This window comes from Musca domestica, unplaced genomic scaffold (assembly GCF_030504385.1).
Source record: "Musca domestica strain aabys unplaced genomic scaffold, Musca_domestica.polishedcontigs.V.1.1 38, whole genome shotgun sequence".
Taxonomy (NCBI): Eukaryota; Metazoa; Arthropoda; class Insecta; order Diptera; family Muscidae; genus Musca; species Musca domestica.
Genome location: NW_026712324.1, coordinates 1,935,170 through 1,960,646, shown reverse-complemented (window position 1 = coordinate 1,960,646; position 25,477 = coordinate 1,935,170). Strand labels below are relative to the sequence as shown.

The 25,477-nt window shown below is 38.2% G+C and overlaps 2 protein-coding genes across 2 annotated transcripts in view; both read left to right on the top strand.

The window, feature by feature from the left end:
- The window catches only part of LOC101897345 (trichohyalin), a 98,833-nt gene extending 87,311 nt beyond the window's left edge, over positions 1–11,522 (top strand). The window contains exons 5-8 of the mRNA XM_005183102.4: positions 618–5,816; positions 5,876–6,081; positions 10,061–10,604; positions 10,683–11,522. Of these exons, the coding sequence (XP_005183159.2) occupies positions 618–5,816; positions 5,876–6,081; positions 10,061–10,604; positions 10,683–10,759 (6,026 nt within the window). The 3' untranslated portion in view covers positions 10,760–11,522. The remainder of the gene's footprint in view (positions 1–617; positions 5,817–5,875; positions 6,082–10,060; positions 10,605–10,682) is intronic.
- An 8,163-nt stretch (positions 11,523–19,685) lies between these two features.
- The window catches only part of LOC101896704 (uncharacterized), a 73,063-nt gene continuing 67,271 nt past the window's right edge, over positions 19,686–25,477 (top strand). The window contains exon 1 of the mRNA XM_059126346.1: positions 19,686–19,933. The gene's annotated coding sequence lies outside the window, so the exon portion shown is untranslated. The remainder of the gene's footprint in view (positions 19,934–25,477) is intronic.

The following is a 25,477-nucleotide window of genomic DNA, read 5'->3' as shown; positions in this document are numbered from 1 at the left end:
AGAAGAGCTGAAGGTCTTCTCCTTAGAAGAGCTGAAGGTCTTCTCCTTAGAAGAGCTGAAGATCTTCTCCTTAGAAGAGCTGAAGATCTTCTCCTTAGAAGAGCTGAAGATCTTCTCCTTAGAAGAGCTTAAGATCTTCTCCTTAGAAGAGCTGAAGATCTTCTCCTTAGAAGAGCTGAAGATCTTCTCCTTGGAAGAGCTGAAGATCTTCTCTTTGGAAGAGCTGAAGATCTTCTCCTTGGAAGAACTGAAGATCTTCTCCTTGGAAGAGCTGAAGATCTTCTCCTTAGAAGAGCTGAAGATCTTCTCCTTAGAAGAGCTGAAGATCTTCTCATTAGAGGAGCTGAAGATCTTCCCCTAGAAGAGCTGAAGATCTTCTCCTTAGAAGAGCTGAAGATCTTCTCCTTAGAAGAGCTGAAGATCTTCTCCCTAGAAGAGCTGAATGTCTTCTCATAAAATGTCAGAATTTCTTCTCTCCCTCTCTCTCTCTCTCTTTACTCTCTTATTTTCAACTTTCCTCTCTCTCTCGCCCTTCAAAATCTAAGTTAGCATCACACCTTATAAAGCGTATCACGTCTTACGTTTTAATTGTATTTTCTTTTCTGTCTCTCTTCCAGCTGCCCCACCCGGTTCCGTTTGTTACAGTCACGCCCACTGCCAGATGTTCAGTTCGAAAACCCATTGCGACTTTTTGATACCGAATTTGTTTGGACGTTGTCAGTGTACCGCTCCAGCTAAACTGAAGGCCGGCAATTGTGTTGAACCAGCAGCCGAAGAAGCTCCCGCAGCAGCAGCACCAGCCAGTACCTCTACAACTACCACCACCACCACAAGTACCTCTACATCTGCACCCAAAGTTGAGACGGAAGCTCCCAGTGTCCAACCACAAATTTTGGCTGATCCCCAGATTGTTGAACCTGCTGCCGCCGAAGATGAGGAAGAGAATAATGTGTCGGTGGAGGAACAGGAATTGGATGATGATAAGGAAGCCTTCAAGCCCACCGAGACCATTGAAATTCCCACAACTCAGCAGAGTCCATTGACACCAGCCGATGCCGGACATACTATGATTGATGAACATCATCAGGTGGTGGAGGAGGAAGAGGCTACCCAAGATACTCCCTTGGTAACAGATGATTACCCCTACAAACCGGATTATGAGTATGCTGAGGAACATCAAGAACAAGTTGTGGATCATAAGGTAGAGGAAGATAAAGCTGAGGAATCAAAGCCTTTGGAACAAGCAGCCTTGGAGGAATCAACGAAGCCGTTGGTGCATCAAGAGGAAGAGGAACATCATGCTGAGGAGTACTCCGATGTGGTGGACAACACCATGAACTTTGATTATGAAGCCGCAGCCCAGGAAGAAATGGAAGATCAACAAAAGGCAGAAGCCGAACAAGGCCACCAACAGCAGGAACAACATGTGGTCCAGATATTGCATGATGAGGAGCAACCAGCTGAAGAAGAACACATTGTGCAGGAAGCCCAGCCAGGTGACAATTATCAGGAATCTTTTATCCATCCCACCACTGAAGTGTCTTTGGATGAGCCACACGAAGGAGAAGGGGAAGAAACCAACTATGTGAACTACCAACAACCACAAGAGCAACAACAACATGATGAACTTGTTCCCGCTGCCAATGATGCGGAGGCTAATGAAAACGAAAGTGCCAACAATGAAATTGAGGCAACCACTCAGCAACAACAACAACAACAGCCTCAAGCAGAGCAAGAAATTGATGAAGCTATTATGGCACACACAGATGTCGCTGGCGAAGAACCCCACCAAGATAGCGTAGAGGCAGCGGAAGAAGAGAACTCTCATCTAATGCCTGGTAATGCAGAAGAAAATGAAAAGGAAAAAGAAAACCAAGAAATTGCTGAAGACCACCAGACTGCGGGCCAAATAGCGGACAGTAATGCCGTCGAACCACAAGAACACAGCGAAGACAAAGTCGAAGAGGATGGAAAAGAAGAAGGTGAGGCAGAACATCAAGCTGTTGAGGAGATCCCCGTAGAAATGCCCCAAGAAAATGACGAGAGTGTTGATGATGCTCATCATGTTCCAATCTTGACCGAATCTCAACCCGAGGTTATGGAGCAAATTAATGAAAATGTTATAAGTCAAGCATCGGATGAAAATGCGCTGGAAGCTGAGCAAACAGAAGGAGAAAAAGAACATGTGGAGCCAATTGACAATGAAAATCTTCACGAGGAAGCCATGGAAGAGGTGCATGAAGAAACCTCTGATCACGGAGTTAATCAGGAAACAATGGGAACTGTGGAAGAACAACATGCTGTCCAAGAGAATCAGGAGAGTCAAGAAGAGCCTCAGAAGAACGAAGATGGACAATCAATGGCTGGACAGGAAACCTCCCAAGTCCACCATGACGAAATGATCCAATTTGCCACCGAAAATGACATTGCCACCCTGAGCCCCAGTGAAATTGAAGAGGACCAAGAAGATACCTTGGATGTGCAGCAGCATGAAGAGGAAGCCGCACAGGAAGAACACTCCTCCGCTCACCAGGAAGAAGCATATGAAACCGAGGAATCGTTGAAGGACGAAGAACAAGCCCCGGAGGACCAATCCCATCCTATCTTAGCTGATGAAGTTGAGGAAGAACATGTACCCCAGGGTATTCAATTCGATCAGGTCCACCATGAAGAACAAACTCATGGCATAAATGAGGAAGCCGCTCAACAATCTTCCAACGTGGCAGAAAATGAAGGAGAACTTCTCCCAGCAGCCGCTGAGGAACAGACACTGGAAGGATCTGAAAGCACACATGAGGAAAAGAACGAAGAAGCCAATGAGGAAGCAGAAATCCAGCAGCTGAATAATGAAGAGCATGTTCTCCATGAAACTAATGATCAAGAAGAGTCCTTGAATCACGAAGAAGACGGAGAGGTTCAAGGTCACCCCAGCAATAACGAAGAGCACATCCTTAGCCACGAAGAAGAAGAAACCCATGAAACTAACGCCGACGAATTTGCGCAGCAAACAAATGAAGCCGAAATGGAAACCCCTGACTCCCCAGTTGTCATGCAGGACGAAACCGAGGTCCCAGAAAAACAAGAAGAACATGTTGAAGAAGAACATGTCGATTCCATGACCAATCAGGAAGAAACACAAGTTCCCGAAAAAGCAGGAGAACATATCGAATCCTCTGACTCTGTGGTCGTTCATGAAGAAACCCAGGTTCCCGAACATCAGGGAGAACACAACGACTCTGCTGACTCGGTAGTGATTCACGAAGAAACCCAGGTCCCCGAAAATCAGGAAGAACAAATCCACGCTGCGGACTCGGTAGTGATTCACGAAGAAACCCAGGTCCCCGAGAATCTAGGAGAAGAAATCGCTTCTGTCGACTCGGAAATGGTGCACGAAGAAAACCCAGTAGCTGAAAATCAGGGTGAACAATTTAAGGATCAAAACTCGGCAATGAATCAGGAAGAACATGATGTTTCAGAAAATCCAGAACACATGGAATCCCCCGCACCGGTTCAAGAAGAATCACAGGCCCCAGAACATCAAGAAGATAACATCGAATCCCTCGACCCTCAAGTGGCTAACGATGAAATCCAGGTGACAGAAAATCAAGGTGAAGAAGTCGGCTCAGAAGTTATTCATGAAGAAGTTCAGGTTCCAGAAAGTCAAGCTGAACAAATCAATGCTGTCGACTCGGCAGTGATTCAAGAAGATGTCCAGGTTCCCGAATATCAGGAAGAACATATTGCCCCTGTAGATTCGGTTGTCATTCACGAAGAAACCCAAGTCCCCGAAAATCACGAAGAATACCACGAGACTGATGCAGAATCTGAACAAATTGATTCCCAGCAACCCACAATTGCTGAAGAGGGACCTGAATCTGGACATGATTCCGAACCTCATGTACAAGAATTGGAAGAATTGACTCAACCTGGTTACCATGAAATCCCACACATTGAATCCGGGGTAGCCCAGATCGCTCACGATGAATTGCCAGCATCTGAAGATGAGCATTCCGAAACTGCCAGCGATGAAGTTGAGAATCCCAAGGAAATTGCCCAGGATCCAATCCTTGCCTCGGAAGAAAAGGCCGAAGAAAACTACAGCCAAAATGAAGTTGGAAGTCAAGAAACTAAATTTGATGAAGCCGAAGAACAAAATGAATCCGAACAACAACCCATTGAAACCGAGGACAAGCAGGACGCTTCCGAAACTCATGAAAATGATATTCAAAGAGGTGAGGAAGAATTCAATACCCACAGCCCATTGAATTCGGAAATTGAGCAGACTGAAGGACACTCAAGTAATGCCGAAGAACATCAAGATTCTGACGTCACCATTGAAGGTCTCGAAGATTCGACAAACCATGTCAATCAAGAAGACATCAAGGATCTGGCAACAAATGAGGAAGCTCAACACCAAAACGAACTCTCCGACAAAACGCAACAGGAAGAAACCCTCAAAGCTGAGGATCAACATCAAGCCGAATCCCACATTGAATCCACGGCCATTCATCATCCTGATGCTCAAGATGTTATGCTGCCTTTGGAAGATTTTGAGGCCATCACGGAAGCCATTGAGGATCAACAGGAGCAAGATCTGGAAAATCCTGAAAACAATGAAATTTCCCAAAATCCAGAAGACGAAGAATCAGAATCGTTTGCCCACACCACAGGACACCCAACCGATGATTCCGAAGATCAACAAGAATCTCAACCGACTACCAGCCCCTCGGAAGATGACCAACACTCATCCGAGCTTGAAGAAAATCAAATCAATCACCAAGAAGCAGCCTCCCAGGAACAGAACTACTTCCAAATGTCGCTGAAACCCCAGACACAATACGACGAGCTCGCAGAAAATGAGGACGATTTCCATCATCAAATCCAAGAACCTGTTTCCGTTGAACCCCAACAGAGCCAAGAAAGTACCTATGAAATTCCCGGTGGTCTGGCAAGTCAATCTGAGAGTCAAGAAATCTCAGCCACAATGTTGGAAGAACCCGAAGACGAGGATGTGGCCCAGAATGCCTCAATTATGGATATTTTAAATGAGCTAATGAAGGAAGAAATCACCGTGCAGCCTCCCCAATATTCGCAAGAAGAATTGAGCCACAATCCTGCTCCCCCACAACAAGAAGCCGAAGAAGAAGTACCCGATTTGGTGGCCGAAGATTCAAATATTTCCGAAGAAAAGGTCGTCTCACAAGAAGCCACCGAGGCCTTGATTGATCCCCAGGATAAATTGATTACTTTCTATCCCGATATGCAGGAACTGCAACAGCAAGAAACCACCCATCAAGAGTCTCAAGACAAGCAAGAACTCCCCTCACATCCTCCGGCCCAACACGATGAACAGGAAGCTTCCGGTGATGACAAGGAGTCTTCCGGTGATGATGGCGCCACTTTCGAACACAAACCACACCAACAACCACAGCACACTGAATCTGAAACCGCCCATACATTATCTCCGCATGAGATACCATTTGATATGTCCGGTGATGATATGATTATCCAACATGAATTGGAAGCTGATAATTTGGTTGTGGAGACCACAACCCTAAGCAATAATGACCTCTACAGTCCCGAATCGGAACATGAACAGGCTGAGGCCACAACTGCTGCGGGCATTGCTGAACTGACCACTCAAACCATGTTGAATTTGGCCAGCCGTGTAACGCTCATGGAACCAGCTGCCCCCGTGGCTACCACTCTAAAGCCTTTAATGTCTGCAAGTGAGGAGATAGTAACACCTGAACCCCAGCATCTTGAGGTGACCGTGTCGGAGGCGGCTGCATTCAACAGGAAACCCAGTACAACAGGTAAGTTCCACATACATTCCAAATCAGATTTTTCTCTTTAATCAAATGTTTCCCCTCAGAAATCCGCAAACGTGTTGAATTGAGTTTGGAGGCTGTCTCCTTGGGCCTGGGCTGCTCCAACGACAAACAATGCCAACTGGCCGATCCCAATACCGTCTGCAATGCCAATGGTGTCTGTGACTGTGCTGCCAATATCTATTCCCACTCCAATATGGCCGAACAATGCGGTGCCCAAAAAACCGGTTGCAGTCCCGGAACATTCCAGGTGAGTATGGGGAAAATGATTTGGAGAACATCTCCTTGACAGGAATTTTTAGGGAAATTTGTTTGTTGAAAGCATTTTAAACTATATCTCGTCTAGGAAGCTAGTTAGTTCCAGACACTTTGAAAGTCCAAGAGAAGGCTATGTTCAGTGATCCTTCACTTGGGCGCCATCTGCAGACATCTTCTAATAAATCCCCATTTGTTGGTGTCTGTATGGGCTCCAAATCAAGGAGGCTTTATTTTATTCTAGACAAGTGTTTGGGAGAAAATTGTCCGTTGAATCTCAGCTATCTCTTATTTGGGAAGCAAATATTGAAGTCCAAAGAAAGTTTTTGTTCAGTGACCCCCCACTTGGGCGCCATTTATGATCATCATTTAATAATATACCCCATTTGATTTCCTTTTTGAGGATTTTGGGTTCGGATTCCCACTTGCTAATCTAATATTTGAATTGAGGAACAATGGTATAACTTAAGGCCTTGGATGAATTGCTTGGGCGCCAGCCTAACTATGATTTAAATATCATAGCATAGATGAATTTTTGGAATTCAGACTTGTTCTAATTAGGCGCCATTTTTCGGTATCTTTGAACTAAGTTCAGCCGTTAAAGACTTTGCCGAACCTCATGGTTCTCTCTTTGGCATGGGCGATTTTGAGAAAACCCTCTCTGTTTAGACATTTCCCCAAACATTTTTAACTACCTCTTTTCTAGGAAGCATCTTTCAATAAATCCTAATTTTTTGTTCTCTGTTTGGGCGCCAAATGAAGAAGGTCTTATTTCATTTAAATCTTCCTCTCTTATTAGACATTTTGTGGGGGAAATTTGTCTATTGAAAGCAATTTTAACTATCCCTCATTTGGGAAGCAAATTTCAAAGTACACCGGAAGTTTGTGTTCAGTGATCCTCTACTTGGGCGCCATATATGAGCATCATTTAATAAATGTTTTCCTTCTAATATTTCCCTAATTTGATAAAAATAATCCTTAGACGTTTCTCTTTTAGGACGACAATGGGGATACAGTTTCCCATTGGTTAATTTAATATTTGCTCTGATGTACAATAACATTTGAGATTCATTGCTCGGTCGCCAGTCTTGCATCGTTACATATATTACTTTTTGGGGTCCAGAGGTGATCTAATTGGGCGCCATTTTTTATCTTGTAAAAAAATTCACTACTAACCAAATATATAAGGATAAGAATCTCCATTTGAATTTGAACCAGGAATTGATTAGGAAGAATGTTAGGAAGTTTATAACGAGGCCAACGATTAGTACAATTATGTATTCTCTAAACAACTTTGTTTGTTAGTCGTCAACTTGGGCACCAACTACAAAAGGCACATGTTTACGTAATTGAAAACTCCGATGAATCGAAAAATAGTTGCCAGACAGGTTTGGGCGCCAACGTTAAAATGATAATTTTTGCGGAAACAAAAATTTTCTGATTGGGCGCCACTTTAAAGTAAATACGATCAAGCAAGAGTTGCAAGTGCAAAGGTTGTTCTTGCGTTGGGCGCCACTTTCGAATAAAAAATTCACAACCTGTAAACATGTATAGTCACACGATTCCGATTTCTCGGTACAAATGGCAAAAGTATGTAGACAGATTGCAGAACTCAAAATGACCTGTATTCGCAATACGTTTGGACACAAAACTAGGCTGAGGAACACAGTATGCTCTCTTGTTGGTCATCATTTAAAACCAGTACCGAAAGTCTTAATGTCGGGCGGGGTCGACTTTATGATACCCTACACCACTTTGCGTATTTAGTAGAGCTTCACATAAAATTCTAATTTAAAGTCCATAGGAACTGAGAGGAATATCCTCCTCTGAATCGATTTCTACTAAATATGCCGAGGCATTTGTGTCTTTTCAATACGGGCTTGTATTAACCATTTGGTGCACAATTAACTTCAAATCGGATAAAGATATATATGGGAGGTATATCCAAATCTGAACCGATCTCCATAAAATTTGGCAGAGGTATTTCTGAGCTGTATATGATATCTTTCCCGAATCTCGTTGTTACAGATTGCATATTAGGACTGTGGAAGGCAAAAATAACAAATCGGATGAAGAATATATAAGCTATATCTGAACCAATTTTCACCAAATTTGGCATACTTTTTGGCTTCTAGACTCAATTCGATCGTAAGTGCCAAATTCCATGCCATTTGGGCAACAAATAGACGTTTGGTGCACAATAAAAGGTAAATCGGGCCAAGTTTTATATGGGAGCTATAACCAAATCTGGATCGAGCTGTATTTAATATATTTCCCCAAATATCGTTGTTACAGAGTGCATATTACGGCTGCGGAGGACAAAAATAACAAATCGGATGAACAATGTATATGGGAGCTATAGCTATATCTGAACCGATTTCGATCAAATTTGACAAACTTATTTTCAGGCCTAATTTGGTTGTATGTGCAAAGTTCCATACTATTCGGGCTGATATTACAGGTTTGGTGCACAATAAAAGGCAAATCGGACGAAGATATATATGGGAGCTATATCTAAAATTTGAGTGATTATCTCCAATTTCAATGGGATTCGACCTTGTGTCAAACAAATGGTTTCGGCAAAATTTCATCTGGATCGTACAATAAATGCGACCTATACTTTGTTTACAAAAATACATGGACAGACAGACAGACGGATGGACATGCATAAATCGACTCAGAATGTGATTCTATGCAGATCATCAAAAGGAACTATGGGTCTATCTCGTTTTCTTTTCCCTGTTACAAACAAATGCACAACGACATAATACCCTGACCATCTTGTGGTGTAGGTTTCAGTTGTTCTCTCGTTGTTCTTGGTTTCAGTTGTTCTCTCGTCGGGTACCAACATAAGATAAAAACATTATCCTTTGAATAGGATGAAAAATCTTGGAAGCCGAAAATTAATGATGTATTAATAATTAGATATGTTTCCGATTTCTTGAGGAGTTAGGTCGAGGAAATTTTCCAAAGTTAGACGCCATGTACACAGTGATTTGTAATCCCCTGTTAATCTTTCAAGGAGATATCTTTAAAGGAAGCAGTTGCTCTCCTTTTTGGGCGCCACTAAGAAAGAGGGGTTTCGAAGTCCCCTGTTGGTCTTTAAAGAAGCCATTTCAAATGAATATCGTCCTATTGAATGCCTTTTACAAATGGCTTTTTTGTAGTCCAAGGTTAATCTTTCAATATCAAATTCTGAATATAGTTTTTTAAAAATTTGAGTTCTTTTACAAACTTTATGATGAAAGCTTCCTTGGCTATAATCTAAAAATCCTTCTCCGAAAATGAGACTTTTCCCCTGGTCCATCAGTTCGATCCATTCATGGTAAGATTCGTTTTCGATCTCTTTAAAAAGTACTGTAATGGTTAAAAGGTCGAGGAAAAATAATTCCAAACGGGAAATCAGTGCTGTCACGTTGGGCGCCATTTATAAAGGGAGAATTTACTTAGTTTCCTGTTAATCTATAAAAAAATACCATCCATGGAAACCAATTGCTATCTTGAAAAAATATAGTTAAAATAGGTTGGTCCAATGTAGGTCGAGGGAAAAAATCCAAACGGGAAATCAGTGCTCTCACGTTGGGCGCCATTTATAAGGAGGGTTTCCTTTAATCTATAAAGAAAAAACCAACCATGGAAACCAGTTGCTCTCTTGAAAAAAAAATTATAGTTAAAATAGGTTAGTCCCATGTTGGGCGCCTATTACAAATGGGGTTTTTTATAGTTAACATTTTTAACATTTTATGGAAAACTCATTCTAAAGGGAAATCAGTAGCTCTCTTGTTGGGCGCCACTTACCAAAGTTGTCTTTTTCAAGGTTCCAACACTTAAAGGAAGCAATATACTTAGGAAGTATCTAATACTTAGAGCTTAACAGGGGACTAGTTAATCTTTAAGTATTGAATTCTGCATATTCTGAATCTGAATTTTAACACTTAAAATTTTAACAAATGTTTCACTCTCTCCCGTTTCAGTGCCGTTCCAGTGGTGTTTGCATTTCATGGTTCTTTGTCTGCGATGGCCGTTCAGATTGTAACGATGCCTCCGATGAGGAGTGTAGCTTTAATCCACGCCTCAATCAAACCTGTCCCGAACAGGCATTCCGTTGTGGCAACAGTGGACGTTGCATCTCGCGTGCTGCCCTCTGTGATGGCCGCAAGCAGTGTCCACATGGAGAGGATGAAATGGGCTGTGTTGGCCTGAAGGCAAATGAGGCTTGTCCCCCAAATACCTTCCGTTGCAAGAGCGGTGAATGTTTGCCAGAGTATGAGTATTGTAATGCCATTATTTCGTGTCGCGATGGCAGTGATGAACCACCACATCTGTGCGGTTCCCGGTCCATGCCTAATTTCTTCCTGCAGCTATTGACAGCCGGTGGTTTGATGAACAAGAACAGTGATGCCACGGCCTATTGTCCACACAGGTGTAGCAATGGTCGTTGTAGGTCGACGGCGATTGTTTGCTCCGGTCGTGATGGTTGTGGTGATGGCACCGATGAGCAGACCTGTTCCGTGTGCAGTGAGTATTGAGAGGGGAGGGGTGGGAGAATTTTGAAAGGTAAAGGGAAAATAATGTTTATTTTTTATGTGTTTTTAGGATGTCCTGCCGTTGATAAACCCGCCTTGCATGTTTCCGATTTCTTGGCCCGCCATCGCCCCCTGAATTTGTGGTAATCCCAGGAAATGCTGTAGGGGTCTCTGCATTGCGCGGAAACCCATTTTTGGGTTTGATTTCGATTCCGGTCTGCATTTATAAGAAACCCAACAACATATTAGCCTAAGTTTTATTTATTTTATTTTTTTAAAAAAACATAATTCTATTTTTTAATTTTCTAAAAACTACACATACACTCAAAACACTGCACAGAGAGAATTTTTTGAAATTGATTTGCCAAAAAAAAAAACGAAAATTATTCACAAAAAATTAAAAAAACAATTGTTACCTTGCTAGCAAAGGTTAGATTTCGAATGGAATATTGGGATGAGAAATTGGAAAGGAATTTGCTTGTCCAGTGCCAGCCCGAGTAGAAGGCGAGCCCCTAGACCTTTGGACTAGTGATGTTTGACAATTGATTGCAACGAAAAATTAAAAACAAAAAAGGAATTTCTAAAAATGTGTTAGTGTTTTAAAATGAAAAAAAAAACAACAATCATGACTTCCTCTTTCTAAATCATTATTTATTTTTTTATTTTTAATTTTATTATTTAAAATTAATTTTTAGAAATCTCTCCTAAATCTCCCTTTCCCTAAATCTATTTTATTATTTTTTTTTTATTATTTTTTTATTTTTTATAAAAGTTAAGAAATCTTCTATATTTCTAATATTAACATGTAAATAGATTCAAAAATTTAAAAATTAAAATTTAAAAATTATAAAAAAAATTGTGTAACACGAAAATCATTTATCAAATTTCCATAAAAAAAAAAAACTATTGAAATCAAAATATAAATAATTGCATCAATTTGTTAGATTTATATTTGAATTTTTTTATGTTATTTGAATATTTAAGCTTAATTAAATATTATAAATTTAACAAATAAAAACAAGAATAAATATTAAAATTAACTATTGTATGTATTTGAAACATATTTGTTTTTGCCAAGAACATCAACAACAACAACAACGAATTTTTATTATCACAAAAAATAAATAAAAATTAATTATGAACTTCTATAAAAGAAAGTAATTAAACTTAATAAAGTAAATTTTATTAAATAAATAATTTAAAAAAATAAAAGCACTTTCTTATGGGGAGATGGGTAAAGAATATGGGTGAGATGAAAAAACTGCAACCAACTACAGACTGCTGTCATTTCTAAGCCACTCGTCCTACAGCTGCTAAAATTATTCCAGTGACAGCTCTTTATATTGTTTACAAGCGTACAAAAGCATTTTGGTGAGAATTTTCCAGAAAAAAAGTTATTCGTGGCGGAATTCAAGCGTGATAGTGTTATTTCTTTGTATTTGGCTGGAAAACCACAAGTGGCTCTCGTTAGAGCACTCCAACAATTAAATGTGAATAAATCTTTAGGGTCTCGTACCGTGATACTGGTAGCGTATCCCGACGTCAAGGAAGTGGCTGGAAGAAACCAGCAACATCAGCAGAAATGGTTTGAAAAGAAAAGAAGCGATTTGATCGAAACCCGCGTTGCAGTGGCCGAAAAATGGCTCGTGAGCTGAACATATCGCAATATTCCATTTGGCAAATACTGAAAAATGAGCACGGGGTAAAACCATTGAAATTCCAAAAAGAGCAAGAACTTGCACCGCAACAGAAAGAAAATATTGAGTCTATTTTCTAAAGAGGTAAAGAGTAGCTTCGCTTGACCGAAAGTGGTGAACTACCGAATTAGTTTTTCTCCGTCTCCGTTGAAAAAAACATTCGTTGTCCAGCAGTTAGTAAACAAATAAAATGATCGTGTTTACTTGCCAAAGAGATCAGCTGAAAATGCGCACCTTCGGTTGACCACCAGAACTCAAGTGCCGGCCATGGTGATGGTGAGTGCCGCCATAACAGCCGATGGTCGTTCTCCGCTCGTATTAATCGACCGTGACATCAGTATAAATGCCGAATATTATCGCGAAATGATTCTAGGGGGTGTATTAAAGCTTTGGACACGCAAACATTTTGGCCGCAGATCTTGGACATTCCAACAGGGCTCAGCACCATCGCACTCAGCACGCGCCACCCACAAATGGTTACAAAATGAGGTTCCTCGCTTCATTTCCAGCGCACAATGGCCACAAAAATCTCCGAATTCCAATCTGTTGGACTATTGTGTCTGAAGTATTTTGGATTGCAAGGTTGGCACTCAAAGTGTCGATCATCCAAAGCAAGCGCTTCGCCGGCAATGGTATAAGTTTTTTTTTTTTTTGGGAATGTTGGCTCAAGTATTTTCGAGATAAACAATGGAAATACAGATTTCTTTTGTTCAGACACACATAATGATATTCGATATAAAATAATTCGTTCTCTGACACTTTCCCAAAAAATTAAGAATAATGGGAAACATATGAAATTAGTATTACTACTCAAATTTCGAATGTAATTTTCTTCAAAACTATTGTATCTAGATGTATAGTTTATTCTGAGACTTATAGTGGAATTCGATGTAGAATATTTTCTCCTTTCAAAGTTTTTGTCTTAAATGAAGTTTTATGTTACTTTCATACAACAATTCGAAGCAACACCGAAGAAATATTCATATAAAACATGAGAAATATTTTTTTTTTTTTTTGCAAAATCTAAATAAGTATTTTTTTTTTTTTTGATATATAATGAAAATATAGATTTATTTTGTTCTGAAACTCATAATGAAATTTGATTTAGAATAATTCATCCTTTAACACTTTCCCCAATAACTAAAATATTATGGGAGATTTTGACTTGGATTGCAAAAGTGCCAAATTAACACACCAAAACGTAAACAAATATTTTTTACGTGAAATATATATATATATATTTCTTATTTAATTAATTTTCTGTAAAACTATTGCCCCTAGGTTTATATTTTATTCTGAGATTTATAGTGAAATGTTGTGTAGAATATTTCTTATTTTGACGCCTTTCCCCTAAAACTAAAGTTTATGTTACTTTCAACTCGAAAAAATTGATCAAAAACTCGATGATAATTGATCAAAAAAATTGGAAATAATTTCGTTTTTTTTTTTTTTTTTTTTTTTTTTTTTTTGTTGGGAATGTTGATTCAAGTAGCTTCAAGACTCATAATGAAATTTGATCTAGAATATTACTTCCTATAACACTTTCCTTAAAGAACTAATTTTTTCATGGAGATTTGGACTCAAATTAGAAACTTGTAAAATTAGGAATCAAAAACGTCACTTTTACGACACAAATTTCGAATGTAATTTTCTCTAAAACTATCTACATATATATTTTATTCTGAGATTTATTGTGAAATTTTGTTTAGAACATTTCTTCCTTTGATATCTTATTCCTACAACCAAATTTTATGTTACTTTCGAAAAAAGGCAAAGTAAAATTAAAGAAAACCGGGCCAAACTTTGAATACCCTCCACCATTTGGAACGAATTAGGACATGTAAAAAAAAGTAAAATCCATTACAAAATTATGTTAAAATCTTTAAAATACCGAATATGGCGGTAACATGGGGGCTATACGATATTGTGAACCTATATAGATAATTCCCTCCCAAGGGATAAAGTACTCAGAGGGAACTCCTTGTGTGGATTTTCAGATCATTCCATTGGAAAATGTGGCGAAATTATCAAAATACCGAATATCGGGTGGTACCGTTATATGGGAGCTATACGATATCGTGGACCTATATAAATAATTATCTTTCAAGGGATAAAGTACTCACAAAGAACTCCTTGTTTGAATTTTCAGACAATTCTGTTGAAAAATGTGGCTAAAATTATCAAAATACCGAATATCGGGGGGTACCGTTTGTGGGGGATATACGATATGTAGACAATTCTCTTTCAGGGGGTAAAGTACTCACAAAGAACTCCTTATGTAGAATTTCAGACAATTCCGTTGAAAAATGTGGCTAAGATCATCAAAATACCGAATATCGCGGGGCCACCGTTATATGGGGGCTATACGATATCGTGGACCTATATAGATAATTATCTTCCAAAGGATAAAGTACCCACAAGGATCTCCTTGTATGGATTTTCAGACAATTCCGTTGCAGAATGTGGCAATAATTATCAAAATACCGAATATCGGGGGTACAGTTATATGGGGGCTATACGATATCGTCGACCGATATAGCCCATCTTTTCAAAATGATGTTTTTTAGGAGATTTTTGCATAAACTCACATGAAGTACGACTTTAACCCTAAAATTTGTTTTAATATAGACAATTTTCTTTCGTTTAGGTAACACTTAGAACCTTAAAGTCTCCTAGGACCCATTGTAGAATTTTATGACAATTAATTTTATAGAATATTTTGACTTGCTACGGGAGCTTTTAGTCGTTAACGGGAGTTTTTAGTCAAAATTTTTTTTTTTCAAAAAGGACCAAAAAGTCCCCTTTGTTGACTCGTTCGAAGGTTAAAATTCTAGACCAAATTATTCCGCGTAATTTTATCTGCAATATTGCCGAAGACATTGTATTCCTAAAATCAATGGATTTCAGGAAATCTGCCATAAAATTTCTCCTGGAATAAATGTTTGTGTTGCACAGTGTAATCTAGGAAAACACAACTTTCGACTTTCATTTTTAATGTGTACTTTAAGTAAAAGACAAATTTATTTAGATGACTTACTTATTTTATACGCAGTGGTAAACGGCTAAAAACCAAGCATACTTTTAGGCGTGTATAGAAAAGTAGACGTCTAGAAAATATCTTTGATCAAGTCTTTTGTTGGAGTTGCAATTTAAAAACTGGAAAGTTAATGACAATTTTAACCAACCAGATTTTTAATTCGATTATATGATAATAATAATAGTAATAATAATAATTTAGAACTTTAAAATATTTTTTTTTTTCACCACCAAGAAACATACAATTTAATTTATATCCCTCACTCAAATCAGACACCTAAACGTAGTGATTTCCATTCGTTGAAACTTTTAAACACCTTTTTATGAATGAAACAAGAAACACACACTTAAGAGAATCAAGAGAAAACTATTTAAGAGACAAGCCACGCAAGAGAAAAGGGATAAACAATATTTTTATTGTGCTGCTCACACTGTAAGTACTGAGAGATACAAATGTTAGCAGGACGACAATGTTTACAAATAAACAAAAAGAAATTTTGCAATATATGGAGACGAGTTTAAAAATGTCATGAAGCGATGGGTGGTATAAGAAATACGCTAAATATTGTTCATACGCTCAGTTGCGGAATAAATGCCGGTGCGTATTAAAATTATTTGCATGAGCATACTAAGAGTAACATAAAGAGACTATTTTAAATTCAGAAATTTCCTAGAAAAAAAAAACGGATGACAATAAAAAATTCTTAACACCAATAGATTTTTTTATAGATTTTTTTTCTGTTTATTTGGCGGAATTTGATCTACCGAATGCTCTTATTCGTAGGATTCATAGAAGGTATTAAAAAGGTCTGCAATTAATAAATGTTTTTCTTTTTCGCTGTCTTCGGTTTATGGGAGATGTTTAGAAGGCATTCCGTCAATGATTTTTCGACTAGGAAGATATTCTGTCCATAGAAGTCCATGAAGTGGTCTTCTGCATATAGAAGACCTAACACAAGTCTTCTGTCCATAAAAGGTTGTTTTCCTATAAAAGAATTTGAAAGGTTGTGGTCTATGGGATATTGTAAACAGGTCCTTCGTCTGTAAAAGACCTCCGGCCTCAAGATGACCTGAAAATGGTAGCGACTCTAAACGTTTTTTAAACCCTCCGCCATACTATGGAAGGTATATTAACTTTGTCATTCCTTTTGTAACACCTCGAAATACTCATGTCACACCCAACAAAATATATATTCTTGATCAGCGTAAAATTCCAAGTCGATTTAGCAACGACCGTCCGTCTGTCTGTCTTTTAAATTCCCGCTATCTTTCGAACGAATTACCAGTAGGTAAATTTCGTATAGCCCCCATATAAGGGTACCCCTCAATATTCAGTATTTTGATGATTTTAGCTACATCATGTACTGAAGTTGTTTCAAATTTCGTATTAGGTACAACAGCCTATGACAAAAAATCGCGTAGGCAGGTCCATGTTTTCGAATGGTCCCCATATAACAATACCTCCCGATATTTGGTATTTTCATGATTTTAGCTGCATTATTCATTGAAATGGTTTAAAATTTTTTATTTGAAGCTCGGAATTGGTACTTCAGCCTATGACAAAAAAATACTAAACTCAGGAGCATCTTATGTATGGGCGCTACTACGAAAAGTGTTCCAGGTCCTAAGAAACAAAATTTAAGCTAAATCGATTGAATACCCAAGGAAAAACTAAACCCTTCGGAAGAGCCCCAATATACCGGTGCACCCCCAAGGTTCTATCATAACTAAAATCACAGGGTGTCTTTATAGAAGAGCTGTAAGGAGTTCCTTCTGAGTACCTTACCCCCTGAAAGAGTATACGTCTACGATATCGTAGATCCCCTCCCGATATTCGGTATTTTTATTCGCAGGGTGTCTTTATAGGAGAGCTATAAGGAGTTCCTTCTGAGTACCTTACCTTACGATATCGTATATCTCTCATATAACGGTACCTCCCGATATTCGGTATTTTTATGATTTGAGCTATATTTTTCAATGGAATTGTTTAAAAATCCACAAAAGGAGTTCCTTCCGAACACTTTACCCCCTGGAAGAGTATTGTCTATATAGGTCCACTATATCGTATAGCTCCCAAACAACGATGCCCCCGATATTCGGTATTTGGATGACTCTGGGAACATTACTCAACGGAGTTGTTCCAAATTTCGTATTTGAAGTTCCTAATAGGTACTGAAGCCTGTGACAGAAAATTACAGGTTATGCAGGTCCAGATCATTGTATAGACCCCATATATCAGTACCTTCCTATTTTCGGAATTTAAACGATTTTAGGTACTATAATCACCGAAATTGTTTGAAATTTCGCATTTGAAGTTCCTAATAGGTACTACAGCCAGTGACAAAAAATTATCATTGCAGGTCCAGGTCTTCGTGTAGCTCCCATATATCGGTACCTCCCTTTATTCCGTATTTTTACGATTTTAGGTACAATAATCAACGAAATTGTTTGAAATTTCGTATTTGAAGTTCCTAATAGGTACTACAGCCTGTGACAGAAAATTGCTCATGCAGGTCCAGGTTTTCGTATAGCCCCGATATAACGGTACCTCCCTATATTCGGGTTTTTTTTTTAAGTTTTAGCGACATCATTCAACGGATTTTTTCAAGTTTCGTATTTGAATATTGTAATGGCCTATGACAAAAGTTGCCCATGCAGGTTCACGTCTTCGTATTGACCCCAATATAATGGCTATATTCGTTATTTTTAAGATTTTAACATAACTTTTAAAGTATTTGTTTTTTTTTTTTTTTTTTTTTTTTTTTTTTTTTTTTTTGAAAATTTCCAAATTGTGGAGGGTATTCAAAGTTCGTCCCAGCCAAAATCGTTTGCTTTTTTGATTGTTTTCTGCAATTTTGTGGGAAAATTAATAGTGTCGCACAGTGTTATTGAGGGACCCCTAAGACCTTCATCTTTGACATTTTTAATAAAAGGGTGAAATAAGGCAAGAATTATCGAAATTGGTACTCTTAGCCGCCGTTTTCTGTGACTCTTTTTTTATACCCTCCACCTTGGAAAGGAGGATATATTAACTTTATCATTCCGTTTGTAATATCCTTAAATATTCGTCGAAGACCTTATAAAGTATATATATTCATAATCAGCATAAAATTCTAAGTCGATTTCACGATGTCCGTCTGTCCGTCCGCCTGTCTGTTGAAATCACGATACAGCCCAGATTATTTGACGTAGAGCGCCAAAATTTAGCAGAGCAATTTGTATTGTGTCTAGGAGATATATCGGTCTACGTTTTGGTATATTCCTCATATAACGGTACCTCCCGATATTCAGTATTTTGATGATTTATCCCTCCTTTTTCACGGATTTGTCTGAAAATTGGTATTTTTAGGTCATAACGTGTCCCAGTTCGGGTGGCAAAACATTGTATGTATAGGTCCACGCTTTAGTATAGCCCCCATATAAAGGTACCTCCCGAAATTCGGTATTTTAATCATTTTTCCCCCATTTTTTCACAGATTTGTCTGAAAATCGGTATTTGTTGGTCATAATGGGTTCCAGCTCCGGTGGCGAAACATTGCATGTAAGGGTCCACGTTTTGGTATAGTAACCATATAACGGTACCTCCCGATATTCGGCATTTTAATGGAATTTACCACATTTCTTCGCGGATTTGTCTAGAAATTGGTATTTGTAGGTCATAATGGGTTCTAGCTCCTTTGGCGTAACATTGCATGTATAGGTCCACGATTTGTTAAAGCTCCTATATACCTCCCCATATTCGGCATTTTAATGGTTTTTGCTACATTTCTTGCGGATTTGTCTAGAAATTGGTATTTGCTGGTATTAATGGGTTCTAGCTCTTTTGGCGAAACACTGTATGTATAGGTCCACGTTTTTGTATAGCACCATAGCCGTATTTCCCGATATTCGGTATTTTGATGATTTTTGGCACATTTTCCCATGAATATGTCTAAAAATTGGTATATGTGTGCCATAATGGGCTCTAATGTTTCCTTTACCCTAAGGTGGAGGGTATTAAAAGTTTGGCCCGGCCGAACTTAATGTTTTTTTTACTTGTTTTTTTTTTTTTGTAGAATTTCCATTTTTTTATCAAAATGTTGTTGCCTAGTGTAACCTATACACATCTTTTACTTATCAAAAGAAAGCAATAGCTTCTTTATTAACCACCCCAAATAAAAAGTTTATAACAAACCGATTAAACGGGTTTTTATCAACGTTTTCGAACATCCCTAAAATGTCGATACAATGACTGCCATAACATTGACTCTCTTTCGGCGGCTCTCCATATCTCTCCAGTTTTCTCTCGCTCTCTTTAGCTGTACAAAACAACACCCTGTTGTGTTCATAGATGCCTGGCTGGGTCTGATAATCTGCAAATAGCTTTCGCCGGATAAAGACGTTTGTGAAAAATTTGCGTTAGGCACGGTTCGGCATTGGTGATAGTGAGGAAGGAGAAAACAACAAACAAACAAAAAAGAAAAATATACAAATAAACAATCGAGAAAATAAAAGTGTTGATTGTAAAATATTCCAAGGAAGAATAAAAAATAAAAGTGCTGCAGGAAGGACAAATTTCCTCAAAAATTCCAATTTAAACAAAATAAGAGTAAGCTATTGAATATAAAAGAAATGTGATTAAAAAATTAAAAAAAAATGAATTGATTTTTTTTTTTTGCAAAAGTCGTCTGCCTTTGACCTTTTTGTTTACCACAACTCCAGCCCTGCAAGTTCGTGTGTTAGTGAATAAATTTTTTGAATTTAAAACCCAGCTCTAAAAATGGTGTCCTTTTGCCAAAGCAACACTTGCAATAATTGCAACCAACCCCCTATTGATTTGTGTTATTGACCTCCCTTTGTACCCCTTTCCACAGCCAAGTTTCTAAGTGCCCACCGTGGAAAAGGAAATGCAAAGGATAACGACGACAGAGTGCATTTAACCAAACAAACAAAAAAAAAGCAAGAGAAAAAGGATTTGCCTTTTTAGTCAGCGCCTTGTCTGTGAACGGAAGAGCCCATGTGTGTGTGTGTGAGTGTTGTTGAAAAAAAAAACTATTTTCCATTTATAAAAATGTAAATTTTCTACAAGAAAAAAAAAATAATACATACAAACGTATGTATGCATGTACACACATACGAACGTGATGTCCTGCAAATGAGTATACATTTCAAGGATACATTCATGCCGCTGTGCTGATGATGGTGATACACAACAAGGATGCTCTTAGCGTTAAGTGTATGTGTACATGATGAAGTGCCAGCATGGGTATGCCCATGTGTGTGAGTGTTTGTTAATGAGTGAGTGAATGTGCGTGTGTGTGTGAATACATCCATTGTATGCAATTGGTGTCGAATGCGTTAAATTGTCTTCCAGTAAGTGCTGCTGAAAGGATTTTTTTCTTTCAAAAATTAAATGCTCTCCTTTGAAGGATAATAGAAAGTGATGAGCTCTAAATATTCACAAAAAGTAGTTTGAAATACAAACAAATAAAAAAGCTGTAAGTTCGGCCGGGCCAAACTTTGAATACCCTCCACTATTTGGAACGAATTTGGCAATTCTCAAAAACAATAAAATCTGTAAAAAATTCTGTTAAAATGTTAAAAATGCAGAATGTATCTGATACATTAAGGTCTATACAATGACATGAATCTGCATAGGTGACTTTTGTCATAAGCCATAACAATATATTGAAATGCGAAACTTAAAAAAAAAATCGGTGAATTATGTCGCCGTTATATGGGGCTAAACGAAGACGTATATATATATATAGGAGTTATATCCAACTCGGAACCGATCTCGATAAAAGTTGGCAAATATATTTCTGAGCTCTATTTGATATATTTCCCTGAATATCGTTGTTACCGAGTGCATATTACGGCTGTGGGTTACAAATATAAGAAATCGGATGAACAGTATATATGGGAGCTATAGCTATATCTGAACCGATCTTCACCAAATTTGACATACTAGTTTCTAGACTCAATTTGGTTGTAAGTGGCAAATTTCATCCCATTTGGACAAATATTAGACGTTTGGTGCACAATCAAAGGTAAATCGGGCGAAGTTATATATGGGAGCTATATCCAAATCTGAACCGATCTCCATAAAATTTGGCAAAAATATTTCTGAGCTGTATTTGCTATATTTCCCCAAATATTGTTGTTACAGAGTGCATATTACGGCTGCGGAGGACAAAAATAACAAATCGGATGAACAATATTTATGAGAGCTATAGCTATATCTGAACCGATTTGGCATACTTATTTTCAGGCCTAATTTGGTAGTATGTGCAAAATTCCACACTATTCGGGCTGAAATTACACGTTTGGTGCACAATAAAAGGCAAATCGGACGAAGATATATATGGGAGCTATATCTAAACTTTTACCGATTATCTCCAATTTCAATAGGGTTCGTCCTTGGGCCATACCAATGTTTTGTGCAAAATTTCATCTGGATCGGGTAATAAATGCGAACTGTACTTTGTTTACAAAAATACATGGACAGACGGACGGACGGACATGCATAAATCGACTCAGAATGTGATTCTATGCAGATCACCAAAAGGAACTATGGGTCTATCTCGTTTCCTTCTCCATGTTACAAACGAATGCACAAAGACATAATACCCTGACCACCTTGTGGTGTAGGGTATAAAAAAAGAAAGAGAAAAATAAGGAAATCTTAAAAAAGGCAAGTAAGGACTGTAAATTAGAAAACTGGGCACGAGAATCAGGGATCATTAAAGATTATATGACCAGAGTTATGATTGGGGATTTTTGGAAGAAGATATTTTCAAGTACCAACACAACAATAAACGGTGGACTAACATAATAAGTACACTGTGCGACAAATTCAATTTTTTCCCAAAATTGCAGGAAAAAATTAAGAGGAACCTAGGTATAACAGTTCTTTGGCCGTATCGAGAGGTATATACTTGATACGAACAAAACGTGCATCATCGAAATAACGGCTTTAGACCCTAGATATCTTTGAAGCAAATCCGTTTCAGGACATTTGGAGTCGATCTAGTGATGTCCGTCCGTCCGTATGTCTGGCTGATGCGCACGAAAACTCTCGATGGGAGTATCCGATTTAATCCAAATTTAGTACATCGTAATATTATTGTCAAACTTAGATCGAGTTCGGAGATGGGCAATATTGGCCCACTCCTTCTGGTACCTCCCCCAAAAAAAGTTCAACATTCCTAAAGAAAATAAGAATAACTTTGCAAATCCTTATATTTGCATCAGCGCTAGGTCAGGGGCGAAAATGGAAAATATCGGTGTCGGTAAGTGTCAGATTGTCTTCACAATATTTTCATAAAATCAAGGTTTGGTGTGACGGTGGAATATATCGTCCCACTCCTTCTGGTACCTCCACCACAAAGGGTCAAAATTTCGAATTTTCATGAAGCTCATAAAACACGAAATTAACATCCGATTTCATTCAGACTTGGCAGATCTCAATATTTCCTTCAACACAAGATTTGTTATATAGATGGTAGAGATTTCTTCTTGTACCTCCCCCACAAAGGGTCAACATTTGAATAACCAAAACGGTCATACAATCAGAAATAAGCACCCGGTTCTCTTCGAATTACACACGTCACAATATTTTTACTAACCCAAGGTCTGGTATGAAGATGGGATATATCGGTCCACTCCTTCTGGTACACAGCACCCCCCCCCCCCCCACAAAGGGTGAAAATTTTTCAATATCCATGAAGCTCATAAAACGCAAAATTAACATCCGATTGATTTCAGACGGAAATTTTGATGGAAATATTGATATGTACCAACTCAATATTTCCATAAGCACAGATTTTGTAAAGATGGTACAGATCTGACAATTTTGGAGCGTATAACCACCATAGTATGGAGGGTATATTAAGTTTGCCATTCCGTTTGTAACACATCGAAATATACATTTTAGACCCCACAAAGTGTATACATTTTGGATCAGCATAAAATTCTATGTCGATTTAGCGATATCCGTCCGTTTGTCCCTCTGCGAAATGAAAGCCGTCAAACGGCCAATGAAACCGCTACATGTGACCGAATCTTGCTCTGCAGTATTTTGGCCCATTCCCGGCGAAGTGCTTGCTTGTCCGTCCGTCTGTCCTTCTGTGAAATGAAATGAAAGCCTTCAAACGGCCAATGAAACCGTCACACGCTGCCCGAATCTTGCTCTGCGGTATTTTGGCCCATTCCCGGCGAGGCGCTTGCTGGAGGTGATCGACACTTTGCTACTTTTCCCAAATACTCCAGACACAATAGTCCATCGGATTGGTATCCGGAGGTTTTGGTGACCATTGTGCGCTGAAAATAAAGCGATAATTTTGTAACCATTCTTGGGTGGCGCTTGCTGAGCCCTGTTGGAATGTCCAAGGTCTGCGTCCAAAATGTTGCATGCCCAAGACTTTAATACATTCTCCAGAATATTTTCGCCATAATATTCGGCATTTATTCTGATTCCATGGTCGAAGCCCAAAACTTCGGCAGTTCACCACTTTCGGCCAAGCGAAGCAACTCTTTAGCTCTTTTGAGTCTATTTCCTTCCTGCTGCGATGTAAGTTTTGCACTTTTTGGAATTTCAATGGCTTTACCCCGAGCTCATTTTTCAATATTTGCCGAATGGAATATTGCGATATGTTCAGCTCACGAGCCATTTTTCGGCCATTGCGACGCTTTCGATTAAACCGCTTCTTTACTTTTCGAACCATTTCTGCTGATGTTGCTGTTTTCCTGCGTCCCGACGTCAAGGGTCGGGCTACGCTATCAGTATCACCTCCCTATATCCCGTATTTTGATAATTTTATCAACATTATCCACCGGAATTGTTTTAAATTTGGTATTTGAAATTCGTAAAGGATACCACAGCCTATGACAGAAAATTGTCTGTGTAGGTCCACGTTTTGGTATGGCCCCCATGTAATGGTACCTCCGTAATCCGGTATTTTGATGATTTTAGCTACTTTATCCACCGATTTTTTTTCAAGTTTCGCACTTGAATGTTATGACAAAAGTTGTCTATGCAGGTCCACTTTTTCGTTTTTTTTTTTTTTTTTTTTTTTTTTTTTTGTTTTGAAAATTGCCAAATTCGTTCCTAATAGTGGAGAGCATTTAAACTTTTGGTCTGGCCGAACTTACAGCTTTTTTTAATTTGTGTTTTTTTTTTTTTTTTTGAACGACTCGAACGCAGATTTATGAGATTACTTTTCGAAGACTTCAACGTGGATCCGTGGAATATTTTTCCAGGAATTCTAAAAAACATGCTTTCGACAAAATATTTTTAAAAGAATAACTCTTCAAAGTCACAACCGTCGATTTTTAAGAACATTTGATCGACTTAAGACTATAAAGAAAAAAGTTGTTTATTTTTTTTTTTTTTTTCTATTTCGTCATTCTGCACTTTAACCGAAAACTGATTAGTGTTGCTTTGCTAAAGGCACAAAAACTTGAAAAAATTGGAAGTGATAAAAATTGAACGACATTTCCGTTTATATTTTTCTCGATTGCGATAGGGTTCTAGCCACCAATATACAATGGCCACACGACAGAATGAACTAGAAACGATTTTCATATGTTTTAATCTATTATTAATACAAAAAAAAAAAAACACAACAAATACAACACTAACAAATATGAGATTAGATTAATACAAAAAACGTACTAAAGTTATTGGATAGCGACACACAAATTAGATCCGTCGCTCATATGGGTCTTTGAAAAAATATTCGTAAAAACATCGTCGTTTTGTTTATCGAAAAGAAATAAAAAAAAATCACGTTATGGTATTGGAAAAATAATAATTCGAGAAAAAACTTATGTATATAGACATAAGGGGGTAAAGTACTCAGAAGGAACTCTTTTGGTGGATTTTCATACAATTTCATTGGAAAGGCTATAGTCGTTCTTGGCCGACCATGTGATATCCTACAGCATTACAATATGTTAGAAGTCCCCTTATGTCCAAAAGTCATTTTTTAAGATTTCACTTTTCAAATTATGTCACTTAGCACTGCCCAGATATTACCCATAGAACCAGGGACATTTGCCCAATATTTACGCACTCCGTCGTGCTTTTGGTTCTTGTGGTCCATTTTATAACTAAATATAATCCAATGGTCATCCAAAATGCTAGAATTCT